Below are 21,310 nucleotides of genomic sequence, written 5' to 3'. Positions count from 1 at the left end.
AGCAAAAGAAAGAGAGAGAGAAATTATCATTACAATGATAATAAATTTATCAGAATACTTTTTCTCTTCATATGTATAAAAAATTTAACTTATTAACCAACTTTTGACAACTAACATTCGTAGAATGTGCAAAATAAAAAAATCGGACGATTCGATAATTCACTTTTATACTTTTGCGTGCTGCCTAAATCTTAAATAACTGCTAATAACGATAAACTATAAAATAAATCGTTAATTGTTATAGGTTTAGCGTGTAAAATGTAATTGGAAAATCGCGTTTATAGGAAATACTGGACGCAACGTGGCTTCTCATCACTTATGGCTTCGCCCCCCCGACCGCCCCTCGAGGCCGCGCGGACCGAGGCTGGGTGACATGGGGACGAACGGAATAACGTTGAATGTACGCGTTAAAGAAAACTGAATAAGTATTGTGATCTTCATTACGTATTGATCTTGACTCTTCATTGCCTCGGAAATTTGTCGAACATATTGAATTCATTGTTGGAAATACTAAGCAAAGTGTTGCTGAAATATATTAAATTTATTATAAAAAATTCAGATTTTAATTAATGCAAGAAATATTTCTTGTCATCTTCTTTATTATACAGTTAATAACAAACTAAATCTTATGATTCAATTTAAGATCATAATATGTTCAGCGTTTTACATTTAATACATATATAATACATATAATTTATGGTTAATTATACAGTTTAGGGGCCTCACCTCCAATATCGGTGAAATTATGCTCAATGATGTGTTTTTGCGTGAAACTAAAGAATCTGGCAGAAAAAAGTGTCGCTCTGCCCTGCGAAGCGAGATAATTAATCGTTGAAGATGACGACTATTCAGATTCAGGTTATGCATAACAGCTGTCATACACTGAGATGCAACAACATGGAACGTACCCTGTGGTCCATGGCTACACGCTGCTACACGCGCATACAAAAATGCGCGAATTTGAAACGTATTGAAGCGTTTATTATGTTTCAAGGTCTAAAATACAAGAAAGCGGAAAGATTTTATTTGTATCTCAGGGATAGGACAGATCTTCTTAAAGAAAATAAATGCCTAAATCTTATGTACGAATTAACATTTCAATTTTATTTATAGAATACATAGCGCTAATCATAAATTATTGAAAAATAAGAACAATATGTGTATATGTACGTGTATGCGGTATATGAATGTTCTATAATAATATATATTCTATATTACATAGAAAATATTTATATATAAGTTATGCTCTATTAGTATATCTAAGTTATAGGTATGCATTATTACTTTGTATTACTTTATATTATAATTGTATTATTTGGAGGGATAAAAGCCATAGTAGCCAAATTTTGTTAAAATATTGACTTGTGTGCATAGGTACAATTTATGTACTGTAGAGATTGCATCTATGCACACGAGTCAATATCTTTAAAAATTTGAGTTACACTACTATGACTTTTACTCCTCCATTTATATTTCATGCAGACTTTACATATATAATATATTTAATTCACTCAAGCATTATAATTCATTTTAAAATATTACGTTCTATAATATAATAAAACCTTGATTGCGTATCCAAGATATACCATTGTTTTCATTGCTATTGACTAAGTATGAAATATGGTCCGTTGTTTTAAAATGGTCCGAATCCTGTGAAAAAATTTTGTGTATATATATATATATATATATATATACCCAAATACATATATTATATGTGTATATACAGAATATTGTACAATACATGTACAATTGTACTGCTATTTGTAATGCATATATTATATGTATTTACTTGGATTTGGAGGTGGATGTCCCAATCTGTACATATCCGGAGGAAATCGTGGTGGAAATGGTCTGACTGGTGCCATTAAAGCAGGGTGTCTGCCTCTTCCCATAGGAGAAATCTGTCCTCTTAATGGGACCATAGGGCTCACTACAATTGGTCTCGGAGGAAAGGGACTCTAAAAAGTATATTACCAAGAAATAAATAAATTAGAAATCCAACAAATTCTCATTAAGAACATTCATTAGATCAATAGTTTGTACATATGTACAAACATACTATACATGTGTACTATCCTATACATTTTACTTACGCCATAATAGATAGGCACAGGTATTGGTGATTCAATATAATGTGGTGCTATATCCCTTCGTTCTCTGGATCTATCTCTATCTCTATCTCTTTCCCTCTCCCTTTCTCTATCTCTATCTCTTTCCCTCTCCCTCTCCCTTTCTCTTTCTCTATCCCTGTCTCTGTCTCTGTCCCTATCCCTATCTCTATCCCTTTTTTCATGGAAACGTTCATTTGATCTCTCACGATATCTGTCGCGATAAGATTTCTCTTCCATAAACGGCCTGTAAAGATAATGATTAGAAATGATTATTCATAAGTATTAAAGAATGGTTTAATTGGCACTCTTTTTTCATTTTACAAATAAATTAATCAAGCCTGGTAATATCTCTAAATCATAATTTAAATATTTATAAAATAAAAGTAATAATTTATTTAAAAAAACAATCTATAAATTCTACATTAATGATTTTACTCCATACCTCGAATATGAGTTGTGCAGTTCTCTAGAACGGGATCGATTAGCATCATGTTTATTTGCATCTCTTTCTGTGTACTTCTCTTTATATTCTCTACGTTTCTCTAAACTGCTTCCCCTACAAAATATAGAAAGAAAACATACTTTTCAGAATTATAAAACAGCTATTTAACTGTTTTTAATTATGTAATACTTATTTGCTTTTGATTATTTGAAAAAGAAGGTTGAATTTCTTTTCATCAATAAATAAATTATAACTAAAGCTAGCTTTACCCATCATTTTTACGAATATCACAATTTTCTGTCTTGTTATGCTGATATTTCAAATCTATGCGGTGTCTAAGATCATAAGAACTCAAGGATAAAGATCGTCTCCTTAAAGTACGTGATTTGTTTGTCGAGGCTGTAATATTATATGTAGTGTTATATGTATATACCATGTTTTTAAAGAATACTATGTTGTATTATTCATTATGGAGCCTCAAACACCGAAAACTAAAATATTTATATAATCTATGTCTTGACATATATAAAATTATGTATTTTTTAAATTAAAGATATGATCTATAAATAAAAATATACATCCAGAAATTAGTCACATTATATATGTATATTCTGTATTCAATGAATATGTAGTTCTAGTTAAGTTCTATATCTGTATATTTTATATGTATCACACAAATATATATAGAATAATTTCATGTACGTTGTACTTTTTTTATTCAAAGAATTTCGAGTATTTCGAAAAATATCTAATGTGATTTTATATATTCAAGTTTAATTGGTATAATTTAAGAATTAATAATGAATAATAATTATATATATAATACATACCCGATTGTTCTTTATCTATAGCTACAACTGTGCGTCGTTCTTCTATTTTGTTAGTTTTGATTGTAGCCTTTTTTATTTCTTCCCTGTCGAATATTGGTTTACATCCTTCTCCTGTATGATTTATTTTATTCATTTTATTAGTCTTTTAGTGATTTCTTATTGACCTAGTTCTGGGTCTTAAGTCTAATGCATTAGTCAAAAGAAAAATGTCATCTTTGAAAGAAGAAGAAAAAATTTTGTGTACAATATAAACATTTTTTTTTAAACAGAAACCGAAAGTTAATTATACTATTATTCTTTCTACATTAATATTTTTTAGCCACCATTCTCTTAATATCTCTTGATGTGTTGTCTTCCAAGATCTAGAATCTTCAGAGTATCTTGTAAGTTGTATGAAATTTGCATAAAGCTCTTTGAAGTAAACTGGATTCCAAAATTAAGGGATATAAAATAACTGTTTATTTGTATAACATAAAATTAAAAGTTATTAAAATTTAAATGTTATTATTTTTTAATCATAATATTTTTAAGAAATAATTGATTCTGTATTTTATATAAAATTAAGATTGTAATTCCATATAATTTGTTAAATAATTATTAACCCATTATTATTATGTTAAATTACATATATTAAATTAGAATAAAAGGAAGAACTACTCGACTGCATTAAAATGTTGTACATATGTATTGGAAACAAAATCTTGATAAGATCTTCCAGATGAAAATTCCAAAATGCAGGTATCTTCCATGATGATTCTATGATAAATACAATTTTATGTAAATATATATATAAAGATACGCTTCAAATAAAAAAAATGTTATTATAAATAGACAAAACTAATTGATCTTGTAGAATAAAATCTTCGTTGCTTTCTTTAAGTTTGCAATTGTAGCTTTAATAAAGCTATTGTAACTTTCATCAAATCGTAATATAATGCCACTTGAACACTATGGATATTTCTTTATATGCTGACAATCAATGCAGAAGTATAAACTTTTTTTAAATTTACTTAAAATAACTATGTTATTTTCAAAGATATTTTAAAATACAAAATATGTGTTAAATTTGTACAAAATTTTTTTAAGATTACTTCCTATTTTCTATATTCTTTGCTTTATTTGAATTCCTATATGCGTTAAAAAATATGAAATTAACAATAATTATATATCGAATATCCCTATCGTTTTTATGAAGATTCCTAGTCTAAACAACTGTATAGTTATAAAATCATGTGTAACCATCTGTATAATTTTTTATAGCGTTTTCGACTGGGCGTCGAAATCGAGCAATAACGTTGGTCGATTTGCCGAAGTGACGTCATTAATCGCTCTCAGAGCGAGCAAACCCAACCCAGTGAAAAACGCTATTATATGCATGTAACAATATTACAATATTTGTTTTATTAAGCGTGAGCATTTGTTTTTAGTAAACACATCTCATTTTTTCTGTTAAATTACAATGTTGAAAGCAACTGAATTTCTATGGAAGAGAGAGTTTAGAGAAACATAGAGATTTAGAGAATGTAACATTTTACCCTCTCTTCTCTTGACGATCACATCTTCAGGATTAACTATATCTCGCTGTAATTCGGGAACAGGTCCTTGTAAAGGAATATTCCTGTGAATATCAACTATAATTCGACCTAGTTCCTTAGTATTAATCTGTGCATTCTGAGGACTTCTAAACAAAGGTACTGTTCTACTTGTAGGCTCATCTAATCTAAAGAGAATTCAATTATAATATTTTTAATTAATCGTAATTCGTATATTCTTTGTATTAAAATAACCAGATATCCTTTTTCAGGAAAATAGTCGGATTTCTATATTCTATATTTACATAATGAGTATAGTGAGACAATTAAAAAAAATCCGTTTAAAAATGAAAAAAACACATTTATCTCTATACATCTTGCACCTTATTCTGATCCGGCATTGAAATTATAGTTTTCTGTTAACGAGCCCTACTAACAAGCTAAACTGAATTTATTTATATATCTCAACTTGTAAGCAATTTTCTCTATCAATAAATTGTTTTATACTAATTTATTTTATTAAAATATCTTTTTCAGATATTTGAAAGTTTTAGTCACCTTATCTCTATCAAGTCAAAATAAAGATATAAAGACATATAGTTATATGTATGTTGTAAACTCACTTTTCATGCAGACTACCAGATTTGGAATCAGTTGACGTAGATCTACCTCTATGCGACGGAGACTCACTACCTCTTTTGCTTCGACTATGACGCGAGGATTTTCCCTCAGCATATTTTAAAGCTTGCGCACGTTTCCTTTCATATTCTAAAATCTTTTGCTGTTTCAATTTTTCATATTGTCTCTCTCGTTCTTGCTGGCGTTGCCATTCTCGTCTACATCTCTGCAGCTTTTCGTCTTCGGTTTTTGAACGTAAAACTAAATAAGTATTGTGATCTTCACTACTTGTTGATCTTGACTCCTCATTGCCCCTTAAAGTTGTCGAACATATTGGATTCATTGTCGGAAATACTAAGCAAAAAGTGCTGCTGAAATATATTAAATTTATTATCAAAAAATCAGATTTTAATTAATGCAGGAAATGTTTCTCGTCATCTTCTTTATTCTACAGTTAATAACAAACTAAATTTTATGGTTAAGCATTTTTATATTCAATATATATATAAATTGTGATTCTGACAAAAAATTCTAAACTTACACGTCTTTAACAATTTAAAATAAACACATCATCTCGGAAACGGTACATTCGGAATAAAGCTGGACTTTTCGATTACAGTATAAAGTTATATAGAAAATACAAGAATATCCAAGCTTGATATTTATATAGGGATTTATAAATGTATGCAAAATAAGATTTCTTTACTTTGAGTTCAATTGTGCATTTACTTTAAAAATTAGCAGTTGCATTAAAGTTTTTCTACACAAATTTGCATAATTGCATAAAATATATGAATCATCTAGTTACATGTTTAATGTACAAAATATGATAATAAGATTACGTACCACACATTTACTTTCTCTTTATTTTATCACATACTTATACAGCATAAAAGTATTACTTATTTTCTTTTTTATCACTCTTTTTTCTCAATTAATTTTTCTCTTATTCACTGCCAATACTGAAAATCTGTAGTAACGTAAACTAAATTCTCAACTTGTAAGCAATTTTCTCTATCAATAAATTATTTTATACTAATTTATTTTATTAAAATATATTTTTTAGATATTTGAAAGTTTTGGTCACCTTATCTCTATCAAGTCAAAATAAAGATATAGGAGCATATAGTTATATGTATATTGTAAACTCACTTTTTATGCAAACTATCAGATTTGGAAGCAGTTGACGTAGGTCTACCTCTATACCGAAGATGCGAGGGAGACTCACTACCACTTTTGCTTCGACTATGACGCAAGAATTTTCCCTCAGCATATTTTAAAGCTTGCGCACAACGTGCACGTTTCCTTTCACATTCTAAAATCTTTTGCTGTTTTAATTTTTCATGTTGTCTCTCTCGTTCTTGCTGGCGTTGCCATTCTCGTCTACGTCTCCACTTTTCGTCTTCGGTTTTTGAACGTAAAACTGAATAACTATTGTGATCTTCACTACTTGTTGATTCTACTTGTTCACTACTCGTTGATTCTACTTGTTGTTCACTACTCGTTGATTGACTTGACTCCTCCACGTCCCTTAAAGTTGTCGAACATATTGGATTCATTGTCAGAAATACTAAGCAGGGTGCTGCTGAAATATATGAAATTTATTATCAAAAATTCAGATTTTAATTAATGCAAGAAATATTTCTTGTCATCTTCTTTATTATACAGTTAATAACAAACTAAATCTTATGATTCAATTTAAGATCATAATATGTTCAGCGTTTTACATTTAATACATATATAATACATATAATTTATGGTTATATAGTTTAGGCCTTAGGGGCATCACCTCCGATATCGGTGAAATTATGCTCAATGATGTGTTTTGGCATAAAACTAAAGAATCTGGTAGAAAAAAGTGTCGCTCTGCCCTGCGAAGCGAGATAATTAATCGTTGAAGATGACGACTATTCAGATTCAGGTTATGAAACCTGTCATACACTGAGATGCAACAACATGAACGTACCCCGTGGTCCCATGGCTACACGCTGCTACACGCGCATGCAAAAAGTTTGCGAATTTGAAACGTATTGAAGCGTTTATTGTGTTTCAAGGTCTAAAATACAAGAGGAAAGAGTGTAACTGTATCACAGGGATAGGATAGATCTTCTTAAAGAAAATTAATGCCTTTAAATCTTATGTACGAATTAACATTTCAATTTTATTTACAGAATACATAGCGCTAATTATAAATTATTGAAAAATAAGAACAATATGTGTATATGCACGTGTATGAATGCTCTATAATAATATATTCTATATTACATAGAAAATATTTTATATATAAGTTATATGCTCTATTAGTATATCTAAGTTATAGGTATGCATTATTACTTTGTATTACTTTATATTATAATTGTATTATTTGGAGGGATAAAAGCCATAGTAGCCAAATTTTGTTAAAATATTGACTTGTGTGCATAGGTACAATTTATGTACTGTAGAGATTGCATCTATGCACACGAGTCAATATCTTTAAAAATTTGAGTTACACTACTATGACTTTTACTCCTCCATTTATATTTCATGCAGACTTTACATATATAATATATTTAATTCACTCAAGCATTATAATTCATTTTAATTACTACGTTCTATAATATATATAATAAAACCTTGATTGCGTATCCAAGATAAACCAATGATTTTCATTGCTATTGACTAATTGTAAGTATGAAATATGGTTTGTTGTTTTAAAATGGTCCGAATCCTGTGAAAGAATTTGTATATACATATATATATGTACAGAATATTGTACAATACATATACAGTTGTACTGCTACTTGTAATACATATATATAAATTTACTTGGATTTGGAGGTGGATGTCCCAATCTGTACATATCCGGAGGAAATCGTGGTGGAAATGGTCTGACTGGTGCCATTAAAGCAGGGTGTCTGCCTCTTCCCATAGGAGAAATCTGTCCTCTTAATGGGACCATAGGGCTCACTACAATTGGTCTCGGAGGAAAGGAACTCTAAAAAGTATATTACCAAGAAATAAATAAATTAGAAATCCAACAAATTCTCATTAAGAACATTCATTAGATCAATAGTTTGTATATATTTTACTTACGCCATAATAGATAGGCACAGGTATTGGTGATTCAATATAATGTGGTGCTATATCCCTTCGTTCTCTGGATCTATCTCTATCTTTGTTTCTGTCCCTGTCTCTATCTCTATCTCTATCTCTTTCCCTCTCCCTTTCCCTTTCCCTTTCTCTATCCCTGTCTCTGTCTCTGTCCCTATCCCTATCTCTATCTCTTCTTTCAGGAACGTTCATTTGATCTCTCACGATATCTGTCGCGATAAGATTTTTCTTCCATAAACGATCTGTAAGGATAATGATTAGAAATGACCATAACTGTTAAAGAATGTTAAATTAGCACCCTTTTTTTCATTTTACAAATAAATTAATCGAGCCTGGTAATATCTCTAAATCATAATTTAAATATTTATAAAAATAAAAGTAATAATTTATTTAAAATAATCTATAAATTCTATATTAATGATTTTACTCCATACCTCGAATATGAGTTGTGCAGTTCTCTAGAACGAGATCGATTAGCATCATGTTTATTTGCATCTCTTTCTGTGTACTTCTCTTTATATTCTCTACGTTTCTCTAAACTGCTTGCCCTACAAAATATAAAAAGAGAACATACTTTTAAGAAATATAAAACAGCTATTTAATTGTTTTTAATTATATAATACTTATTTGCTTTTGATTATTTTAAAAACAAGGTTGAATTTCTTTTCATCAATAAATAAATTACAACTAAAGCCAGCTTTACCCATCATTTTTACGAATATCACAATTTTCTGTCTTGTTATCCTGATGCTTCAAGTCTATGCGGTGTCTAAGATCATAAGTAAATACATTAAAGAATATATATCTAGTATAAAGAATATTGTCATCGTAAGAGAAACAAACCTAGGTTGATAAGACGGCGGATATCCGGAACTATAAATATGATTCCTAATTGGACTCAAGGATAAAGATCGTCTCCTTGAAGTACGTGATTTGTTTGTCGAGGCTGTAATATTTTATGTAGTGTTATATGTATATACTATGTTTTTAAAGAATGCTATGTTGTTTTATTCATTATGGAGCCTCAAACACCAAAAACTAAAATATTTATCTATATTTCTTGACATATATAAAATAATTTGTTTTTTAAATTAAAGATATGATCTATAAATAAAATATATAACCATAAATTAGTTACATTATATGTATATTCTATATTCAATGACTAAGTTCTATATATGTATTTATATATATATCATAAATGTATATAGAATAATTTCATGTACGTTATGCTTTTCTTATTCAAAGAATTTTGAGTATTTCGAAAAATATCTCATGTAATTTTATATACTCATTAATTCAAGTTTAATTGGTATAATTTAAGAATTAATAATAAATAATAATTATTTATATAATACATACCCGATTGTTCTTTATCTATAGCTACAACTGTGCGTCGTTCTTCTATTTCGTTAGTTTTGATTGTAGCCTTTTTTATTTCTTCCCTGTCGAATATTGGTTTACATCCTTCTCCTATATAGTTCATTACATTGTTTAATAATATAATTAATAAGATGTATGCATAAGTGAAAAAGAAATACAGGTAATGATTTAGATCTTTCTCATCTAAATTAAATTTCTCAGATTTATACACGCTTTAAATTATATTTTGTTTTTATTGATTATTATTATGACAACAGTAATGGTATAGATATAGACACCGTATGCAAGTAAAAATCCTCTTCTAAAAAGGAGATGTGAGTTTATTGTTGCCGCTTTTCTCTTCTAAAAAGGAGATGTAAGTTGTTGCCGCTTTTCCGCGATGCCGATTGGTTCTCTTGCTGCGCTTACTTCATTTGCAGCTGTCATTGTATATTTTGACAGTTGTGTATAATAGGGTTAATAGTGAAATGTTAAAGATAAATAGCGCGCGCGTAGCGCGCGTCTGTAGTGTCTAGTATTAATAAAAATTGCATTGGAAAATAAAATTAGTATTCGCTAGGTTTATGGACAAAGCAATATTTTACAACCTCGAAGTATACTGATTTAAATAACAGATATGAAAAGACTCAAATGCAAAACACGACAAAAAGTTACATAATATTTCGATGATGTAAAATATGTTTTAGTAGTAGAATATTTTTCGCTTATTAATATTATAAATTATTTTATGATTACTTATGAATTTATATTATAAATCAAAAATAAAAATTACATTGGCAGAATTATTAGATCATTGCACATGAAATGCCGTTGTAATTTCATTGATCTTTAAACACATTTTGAAATATGTATATATATTTCAAGATGTTAAAATATATACCTATATATTAATAAATATGTATTTTGCTTATATTTAGTAATGTAATAGTTATTTGTGTAACAAGTGCGGTAAGTTGGAAATTGGCCTCGCCTTCGGCTCGTGTGTCCACTCTGCACGTCCAATTTTCAACTTAACGCACATGTTACACACCCTATTTTATATTACACTTCCACTTTCCACGCACGTGTGATGTAATAGATTAGAAAATCTTCAGTGAAGAGAAGAAGAAATTTCCATGGAAGAGTAACTTCCATGGTAAATAGAAAACCATCTTCCAGTGAAAAAATATATTAATTATCTTCCAAAAAATATTGTCTTCTGTTGTTGGTAAATCGTTGGTGATATTGGAATATCTTACAATCGTGAAATTATATTTCTCAATACTTTGAAACTTATGTTTTAATAATTAAGAATTTAAAACATTAATATAACAAAAATATAAATAAATATACGTTTAAATCACAATATAAATATTATGTAAAGTGTATTCCTTTCTTTCCTTGTATTTAATCACTTTTGATTTTAAGACCAAATCATAAAAAAAATGTTTCTATACCTGTTTTTTAATATCTCCCCTGACTACTGCTCATCCTATCGTAAAATATTTGATTATATCTTCATTGCAGACTTTCTTCAATCATGTTTATATCATCCTGTATTAATAATATATTCTGTGAAGCAAAATTTTACATAATACATGTATATTTCTAAAAATAATACCATGAAACAGTTGTAAACAATTAATTATTAAATAAATTTTTATATTTACATATAGATATCCTATCTATATATCTTAATATTGAATCATATTTTTATAATCACATTTTAAAATAATATGTAATATTTTATCATCAGAAAATATTTGTTTTATAAAAACATATAAATGTAAAATCCTCAAAATTTCCTATGTAACAACCAATAGATTTAAATAAAAATAATTGAAAAACATTTAATACTTTATCATACGCTATTTACTAATTTATTTTTTAATCTATCAGATTGTAAAATCTTCCATGAATTTCTCTAATTTCTATTGTAACATTCTTCTTCTATTTCTATATAAAGGCTGATTAATTAATTTTAATTACATTTAAAATTCTATTAATATCATTAGATTCATGACGTAAAAGTTCTGAGTGTTATAACTATTAGACATTAATATATGATAAAAATTAATCATAAAAATAAACATATACCTAATTACGTCATTGTATGTTGTTATATATTATCAGTGTACAGAATAAAATTATTATTTTTAAAATTTTTACATTAATAAAAAAGATCTGAAAAGAAATATATATATATATATATATATAACTTTTTCTCATTATATTTAATCAATTTTAACAAATTGTTATAAAAAGTAGATATTATCATACCTGTCCCAAGTATTCTCCATTCATTGCTCATCCTCAAATTAATTGTAAAAAGTTTAGGTTTATCTTCATTGTAGATTTTCTTCAACCATCTTTGTATCATTCCTTTGTAGCAGACATAATGTTTTCCGTGAAGTAGAATATCTTCCATTGATATATCTTCCATGCTGATATATCTTCCATGAAGCTCTTCCATGCTGATATATCTTCCATGCTGATATATCTTCCATGAAGCTCTTCCATGAAATTTCTTTTTCATATGCATATATCCATGTACTTTTAAAAATAATTAGACTACATAATTATTTTTAAAATTTCTGAGAAAACAAACATGGCTTTTTTGGAATATACATAGGACTTATAATGTAAACAAGAATATATTTTTATTATAATTTAAATTAGATATATAGACAACATTTATTTACATTGTCGTATTAAATAGATTTATTAATTTAATATAAAATTTATTGTAAAAAAGCGATAAAACTCTGATATTTAATCTTTTTTTTTACATTTTAATCATAAATGTAATAAGCTTAAATTTATTAAATTAAAAGAAATATTTTGTAAAAAAGATAGGTTTATCTTCATTGTAGATTTTCTTCAACCATCTTTGTATCATTCCTTTTGTAGAGTTGACATAATGTCTTCCGTGAAGTCTTCCGTGAATATCTTCTATTTATCGCTGATATTATATCTTCCATGAAGCTCTTCTATAAAATTTTTTTATGCATATATCCATGTACTTTTAAAAATATATAGACTACATAATTATTTGTAAAATTTCTGAGAAAACAAACATGGCTTTTTTGGAATATAAATAGAACATATAATATATTACACAGATTTATTAATTTAATATAAAATTTAATGTAAAAAAGCGATAAAACTAATATTAAATATTTGTTTTACATTTTAATCATGAATGTATAAATAAACTTAAATTTATTAAATTAAAAGAAATAATTTGTAAAAAAGATAGGTTTATCTTCATTGTAGATTTTCTTCAACCATCTTTGTATCATTCCTTTTGTAGAGTTGACATAATGTCTTCCGTGAAGTAGAATATCTTCTATTTATCGCTGATATATCTTCCATAAAGCTCTTCCATGAAATTTCTTTTTCATATGCATATATCCATGTACTTTTAAAAATAATTAGACTACATAATTATTTTTAAAATTTCTGAGAAAACAAACATGGCTTTTTTGGAATATACATAGGACTTATAATGTAAACAAGAATATATTTTTATTATAATTTAAATTAGATATATAGACAACATTTATTTACATTGTCGTATTAAATAGATTTATTAATTTAATATAAAATTTATTGTAAAAAAGCGATAAAACTCTGATATTTAATCTTTTTTTTTACATTTTAATCATAAATGTAATAAGCTTAAATTTATTAAATTAAAAGAAATATTTTGTAAAAAAGATTAATCTCATTAATCATTAATACAACAATATTACATCATTCTAAATTCTATATAATAATGAAAATTGCAATTTTTTCAAATTTTTCAAATTTTTCTCGATGTAGAAAAATTTGCTTGAAAATTATATTGTTTCCTCACTATATTAAATCAATTTTAAAAACAAGTTACTAAAAGGGAAAATGTTTCCATACCTGTTTCTGCTTTTTTTTCCATCTTGTATGGAGCAGAGATATGGGGATGGAAAGAGAGAGAAAATAGAAAGAATGCATAAAAGATACATAAGGTGGACAATGGGCCTAGACTGGAACATGCCTGGATATATGCTGAGGGAGGAAACTAAGAGAGACAAGATGAGAATAAGTGCTGGTAGAAGGGCGATGAAATACGAAGAAAAATTGGAGATAGGAGAAGGAAACGAGATTGCAAGAGAGTGCTGGAAGGAAATAAGAGAGAAGGTCAGAAAGGAAAAAGCAAAATGGGAAAAGGAAAGAAGGAGTTTCTACGAGCAAAGAGGATATGCAGTCAATGAGATAAAAAGGAAAAGAGGGGAGGGATGGAGCAGCATTGAAGATTTAACAAAAAGAGACAAAAACATTCAGAATCAAGAGAGAGACGAAAGGATAAGAGAGTCAAGGTACAACAAATGGTACAAAGAGGTAGCAGAAAACAAAAGGCCGGAATATCTGAAGAGAAAAGGGAAAGAAAAGTCTATGATTAGGATAGCGAAATTCAGATTAGGAAATGAGATGAGAAGTGGAAGATACTGGGAGCCAATGGAAAAAACATGCTGCAGAATATGTGGCGCGGAGGCAGAGTCATGGGAGCATGTTTTAGAATGGTGCACAAGAGGAGAAGAAGAAGAAGAATTGGAAAAAATTATCAAAAGAATTAAAAAAATACTAGGCAGCAAGGGTGAAGGAGAGAAATGGATGGCGGACTTGGAGAGGAGACGAATGCAAGCGAGCACAGTAAAGTAAAGGTGGAGGTGAACATGATAGGACAAAGAGGAGAATGGATAACAGTTCTGGTAAAGATGGGAAGTGAGGAGGATAAATGGAAATTACTAGAAATAAGGAGAAAAGAAGGAAGGAGAATGAAGGTGAAGATAGATGAAGACAAGTCGGTGGAGGAAAGGATCAAAGAAGGAAAGGAGAGGAAAAACAGAAAGAAAAAGAGAGAAGAGGAAAGTCGGAGGACAAGGAGGTCGGCAGAGGACGAGATCGCGGAAAGGATGGAGGAAAAACTTCTGATGGACACGGACGAGAACAAAGCAAACCAGGGCGAAGGACCGGAGGGAAGGCACTAGAAGGGGTAGGGAGGGTAATAGTAGTATTGTAAGGTCGTCCAAAGGCCAAGTTTAGAACAGAATGAGTACGGATATATGTGTAAAGGGTTGGGTACGTCCCTGTAAAACGCCATGTAAAATGTATGTGATTAATGACTAAATGTATAATTGTAAAGGTTTTTGGGAAAAATCATTTTCCTGAAAAAAAACCCCTTTCCAATCCCGGAAGGGGAGAGAAATAAGGATTGATTGATTGATTGATTGAAGTTACTAAAAGGGAAAATGTTTCCATACCTAATGTTTCTGCATATTTTCTTCCATAGATGTTTTTCCATAGATGTTTTTCCATAGATGTTTTTCCCATTGATGTTTTACGTCCATCTTTTGCTCATCCTAGTGAATCATAAAAAGTTTATTAATCTTATCTTCATTGTAGGCTTTCTTTGATGATTATTTATTTCATCATTTTTGTAGCACTAATATAATTATATATTTTGTGAAATAGGATTTTCCAATTATATATGTCATATTAGTATAAAAACATATTAATAGCATAAAAATATATTAAAAATAAATATAAAATTATTTTTAAAATATCTAGAAACTCAGATAATTTTCTTTATGTGACAATGCATAATTAACAATATAATAATATTTATATTGCTAATAAAATACATACATAATCTTATTTGTATCTGTTGCGTGTATATGGTTTCGCACTGAGCGCATCGATAATTCCGAGGGGCGATAACGAGGGCGATAATGTTGTTTTTGTTTCGTACGTGATATGTGCGTTGGCGCCACGTCTCCCAGTCTCATCTAGCGTGCGTTAACGTTTAGTCGATTCGTACATTCGCATCTCTTTACTTATATATTAGCGTCTCGTCGTGTAATCCATTAAAAGTATAAGTTCTTTTGTATTCTTTCGTTTATAAAGCTGGCCACACACACTTTTTCGTAACAGTAACAGTAGGATTTCGACCAATCGTGTTACTCGATTTGGGAACGTACGACCGTACGTTTTCGAATCGAGCAACGCGATTGGTCGAAATCCTACTGTTACTGTTACAAAAAAGTGTGTGTCCGGGGCCTTACGCGGTGTATGGAAAGCTCTGCTGTTTTGTGCGAAACGCGAGCGTTTTTTTGGAAAAACTTGTTGCTTCAGTATCTATATTGCACATGTGTTCTATCGTATTGTATATTCATTATTATTGTACAATGTATGTGTGTGTTGTATATATTAAACGTACTAATTTAATTTGCAAAAATACGATAAGCTACTAATTTTATGTTTTATTAATGTTGAATCAAATGCATGCAATAATAAAGTAAAAGGAAGTTTTAAAGAAGAAAAGATAATACCTAAAATATTAAGAAAATCTATTATATAATCCTTTTATTTCTATAAATTCTTTGGTAATACTCTTCTCTGATAATGTTACTACCAATAAAATATTTGTTTACATAAATATTTGTTTACTTTACATTAAAAATTTATTTAAGAAATGATTAATCTTTTAAACTAATTTCAATAAAGTTAGGCCCTTTGCATTTTCTTATATTTACATCAAGTTTCTTTCAATGAGAACTTTAAGTTAAATAAAATCTCGTACAAATATAAGACAATTAAGTGCTTATTTAAAAAAATAAGTATAGAAATCTAAATAAAATTACTTACGATTTAGACAAAGAAATATATGTATAATATTTGCAATTTACATGCGTTAAGCTACAGTTTATAAAATATACAATACGTTATTTGGATACTCTTTAAATATTATTTAAATACTTACAAACTGTTGGATCTACATCATATCATTATCTCATGAGACGTTTTAAATTAAATCGACATTTGTTTTATATATCTTATAGCGTTTTTTCTTGGCTGCACTACCGCCCTGCACTGCCCTGCACTACCCAATAGCGTTGCACTAGTGTTGCACTAGTAGGCGATAGTGCAGCCAAGAAAAAACGCTATTATAGAAAAAAAACCACAGATCAAATATAGTAGACAAATACGCGAGGTATTTCCCCGCTTCCTGCGAGAAACAAAAAAAATAGTAGACTGTAAGGAGACATGAGAGATGTAGCATAAGTGGAAGATGGCAACATCGCCGGTGAAATACCACTACTTTCATCGTTTCCTTACTTACTCGGTTAGGCGGAGCGCGTGCCCCGAGGGATTCGTGCCCCGGCGGTCACGGTGTTCTAGAGCCAAGCGTGTCAGAGTGGCGTGAGGCCTCGCGGCCGATCGCCGTTAATACTCCCGCGTGATCCGATTCGAGGACACTGCCAGGCGGGGAGTTTGACTGCGTCTCCATGTTGTGGCGGCCGTGTGTGGCGAAGCACTCTTCCCATGTTGAAATATTTCTTAAGGCTCCTGGGTAGTCACCGCGGCCATATTGGATTCTTACTATCGAGGCGAGGAAAACACCTAATTTTAAGTTGCGGTATTTTCCGAAATAAAAAGACATTTCAATAAAAAATCACGACAGATCGTTTCAGCACACTTCAAAAATTGACCGGATACTATCCTTTTCCCTCGACAATAAACAAACAGCCATAAAACGAAGCCTAAACATACGGAAAACAGCCGTTTGACGACTATCGAAAGGAGTGGTGAATGTTCCTTCCGCATATATATTTCTTGCAAATCTTACCATACGGTCAATTTTACGAGTTTCACGAATACGTTAAACGTTAGAGCACAAGTACAGAGCGAATAATAAAGAAATATACCGCAACTTAAAATAAGGTTGTCAACATGTCACAAGACAGAATTCTCCATTGGAGAGAGTGAGAGGAGAGAGTTCTTATTTCTGCCGCGACGGTACGGCGCCACCGTCAACGCAGAGTTCTCGGCTCAGGGACCAGGAGCCTTAAGCTAGATTTGCAAATGTTATTCATTATTACAAGTATTTCTCTTGCTCGATGTTATCTTCATGGAGCTTTCTATATCGACTCTTTATAATAAACTCTTCATAGATGTAAGGAATAAACCTATGATGCATCAACCTAGTGCCAATATAACAAAACTTTTGTGCTATTGGTATAATAGACATATTATTGTAGACTACTGCCAATGTTTCGATTGTAATACAACTCTTCCAGCACTCATTGCAATACTAGATAATAATTAAGTTTCTGGAAAGAATAAGGATTTAGAGAAACAAAGATTTTAGAAAAATGTAACATTTTACCCTCTCTTCTCTTGACGATCACATCTTCAGGATTAAGTATATCTCGCTCTAATTCGAGAACAGGTCCTTGTACAGGAATATTCCTGTGAATATCAACTTTAATTCGACGTAGTTCCATAGTATTAATCTGTGCATTCTGAGGACCTCTAAACAAAGGTACTGTTCCACTTGTAGGCTCATCTAATCTGAAGAGAATTCAATCATAATATTTTAAATTAATCGTAATTCTTATACTCTTTGTGTATTAAAATAACCAGATATAATATTCCAGGAAAATAGTCCTATTTCTATATTCTATATTTACATAATGAATATAATGAGACAATTAAAAAAAATCCGTTTAAAAGTAAAAAAAACATACATTTATCTCTGTACATCTTGCGCCTTATTCTGATCTGGCATTGAAATTATAGTTTTCTATTAACGAGCCCTACTAACAAGCTAAGCTGAATTTATTTACATATCTTAACTCATAAGCAATTTACTCTATCAATAAATTGTTTTATACTAATTTATTTTATTGAAATATCTTTGTCAGATATTTGAAAGTTTTGATCACCTTATCTCTATCAAGTCAAAATAAAGATATAGGGGCATATAGTTATATGTATGTTGCAAACTCACTTTTCATGCAAACTACCAGATTTGGAAGCAGTTGACGTAGATCTACCTCTATACCGAAGATGCGAGGGAGACTCACTACCGCTTTTGCTTCGACTATGACGCGAGGATTTTCCCTCAGCATATTTTAAAGCTTGCGCACGTTTCCTTTCATATTCTAAAATCTTTTGCTGTTTCAATTTTTCATGTTGTCTCTCTCGTTCTTGCTGGCGTAGCCATTCTCGTCTACGTCTCTGCTTTTCGTCTTCAGTTCTTGAACGTAAAACTGAATAAGTATTGTGATCTTCACTACGTGTTGATCTTGACTCCTCATCGCCGCGGAAAGTTGTCGAACGTATTGGATTCATTGTCGGAAATACTAAGCAAAAAGTGCTGCTGAAATATATTAAATTTATTATCAAAAAATCAGATTTTAATTAATGCAGGAAATATTTCTCGTCATCTTCTTTATTCTACAGTTAATATAACAAACTAAATTTTATGGTTAAGCATTTTTATATTTAATATACATATAAATTGTGATTCTGACAAAAAATTCTAAACTTACACGTCTTTAACAATTTAAAATAAACACATCATCTCGGAAACGATACATTCGGAATAAAGCTGGACTTTTCGATTACAGTATAAAGTTATATAGAAAATACAAGAATATCCAAGCTTGATATTTATATAGGGATTTATAAATGTATGCAAAATAAGATTTCTTTACTTTGAGTTCAATGGTGCATTTACTTTAAAAATTAGCAGTTGCATTAAAGTTTTTCTACACAAATTTGCATAATTGCATAAAATATATGACTCATCTAGTTACATGTTTAATGTACAAAATATGATAATAAGATTGCGTACCACACATTTACTTTCTCTTTATTTTATCACATACTTATACAGCATAAAAGTATTACTTATTTTCTTTTTTATCACTCTTTTTTCTAAATTAATTTTTCTCTTATTCACTGCCAATACTGAAAATCTGTAGTAACGTAAACTAAATTCTCAGCGCTAGCAGTAAATGTTGGAGAACACAGCCTATAATATCATAATGTTAGAGTAAACAAGATTAAGTTTTCCAGAAAATGAAACTGGTCTTCTCTTGGGAATGGCTTTGTAAGCCATTTTGGCGTACTTCATCCATTTGAAGAAAAGAAATACTTACTTACCGTTAAAACTTTGCAGGCAAGCGGAAGATTCCGACCGGAATGTTGTTGTTGAGTCTTCGCACAGCGATTGAAGAAAATCGTCTGGTTCTGTCACCAGTGCGACAGTAAGCCAATTTCAAAACTCGTGAAGCAAAATTGTAAATAGGCTACAAAGGAGATGGGCTCTTCAATAGAATGGAGTAGCTGAAGATTTTTACAATAACTATTCAAGCTTTGTGCATCTTGAGAGAAGCTGATGGGAATTTTAAATCTTACTGCGAAAAACTGTGCAAGAGATAATGGATTCGAATATTTATGAGTTCCAAAATAAGCATAGCTCCGGATATTAGCTTATGATTAGCACTAATATTTTCTAAAGCGTCCAAGATAATAGGAACGATTCACTTAATATTTTGTCAAAACTTTCACGTAACACTTAACAGGTTCGCCATATTCCAACTGACAATCCAAGTCACTGGACTGACCGGACCTCCCCACCCCTTTGTGTTGACAAAGTTTGTTGCCAAGCATGTTGATTGGCTGTAGAATAGAGAGGTTCTCGGGTATCCAGAAATTCTCTATCTCGCGGCCAATATGCTTGAAGAATTTATCTACGAGTTAATTTATCGTACGATAAGTGAGATATTAGAGAAAAGGCCTCCGCCCAATGAAAAATATGAGGAACAAGTACTACGTTTACGCAAGCGTTACTTCTGTAGTAACTTACGATAATTCCTTCGCATAAACGGGATTTTTCTTCGCGTAAACGGGATTTTGTAGTAATTTACGATAATTTACTCCGCGTAGTAAAATACTACGTTTACGCGAGTGTTGTGCTAGGTCTACAATGCGAGTCGTAAAGTCGTGAGTCGTAAGAATTGACCAATCACAGTCGATTATTCTCCTCAAATTCGATTGTGATTGGTCAATTCTTACGACTTACGACTTTACGACTCGCATTGTAGACCTAGCATTACTCTCTGTACTTACGATAATTCACTCGTTTACGCGGAGTAAATTATCGTAAGTTACTACAGAAGTCGCGTAAACGTAGTACTTGTTCCTTATATTTTTCATTGTGCAGAGGCCTTTTCTCTAATAATATTTCTAATAAAAGACTGCGTCCTTATTCTGCGATCATTTCGTCCTTATTTAACATTTGACAAACAACAAGGATAAAATGATTCCACGAGCGTTGCGTTGCGAGCAATAGGACGCACCCAAAGGTATAGCTTTGTCCAGAGAGAAGAATGAGAGGCGCAATGACGGCGATTTTCTTGGGACGCTTTTGCTAGGCCGTATAGTAGCGCCACACATCCACTTTCAGGAATTGAAACTACGAGTCACATCCAC

General features: G+C 30.3%; 1 protein-coding gene across 1 annotated transcript in view; it reads right to left on the bottom strand.

Annotated features, from left to right (window-relative positions):
- The window catches only part of LOC139809292 (uncharacterized), a 28,758-nt gene extending 8,320 nt beyond the window's left edge, over positions 1–20,438 (bottom strand). The window contains 15 exon segments of the mRNA XM_071772069.1: positions 1,790–1,958; positions 2,094–2,355; positions 2,554–2,667; positions 2,823–2,952; positions 3,384–3,494; positions 8,342–8,510; positions 8,609–8,807; positions 8,809–8,868; positions 9,061–9,174; positions 9,330–9,395; positions 9,470–9,572; positions 9,989–10,099; positions 18,195–18,379; positions 18,819–19,190; positions 19,979–20,438. Coding sequence (XP_071628170.1) covers positions 1,790–1,958; positions 2,094–2,355; positions 2,554–2,667; positions 2,823–2,952; positions 3,384–3,494; positions 8,342–8,510; positions 8,609–8,807; positions 8,809–8,868; positions 9,061–9,174; positions 9,330–9,395; positions 9,470–9,572; positions 9,989–10,099; positions 18,195–18,379; positions 18,819–19,162 — 2,137 coding nt within the window. The 5' untranslated portion in view covers positions 19,163–19,190; positions 19,979–20,438.
- Between the last annotated feature and the right edge of the window lie 872 nt (positions 20,439–21,310).

This window comes from Temnothorax longispinosus, chromosome 3 (genome assembly GCF_030848805.1).
Source record: "Temnothorax longispinosus isolate EJ_2023e chromosome 3, Tlon_JGU_v1, whole genome shotgun sequence".
Classification (NCBI taxonomy): Eukaryota; Metazoa; Arthropoda; class Insecta; order Hymenoptera; family Formicidae; genus Temnothorax; species Temnothorax longispinosus.
This window is presented reverse-complemented; position numbering and strand designations above follow the sequence as displayed.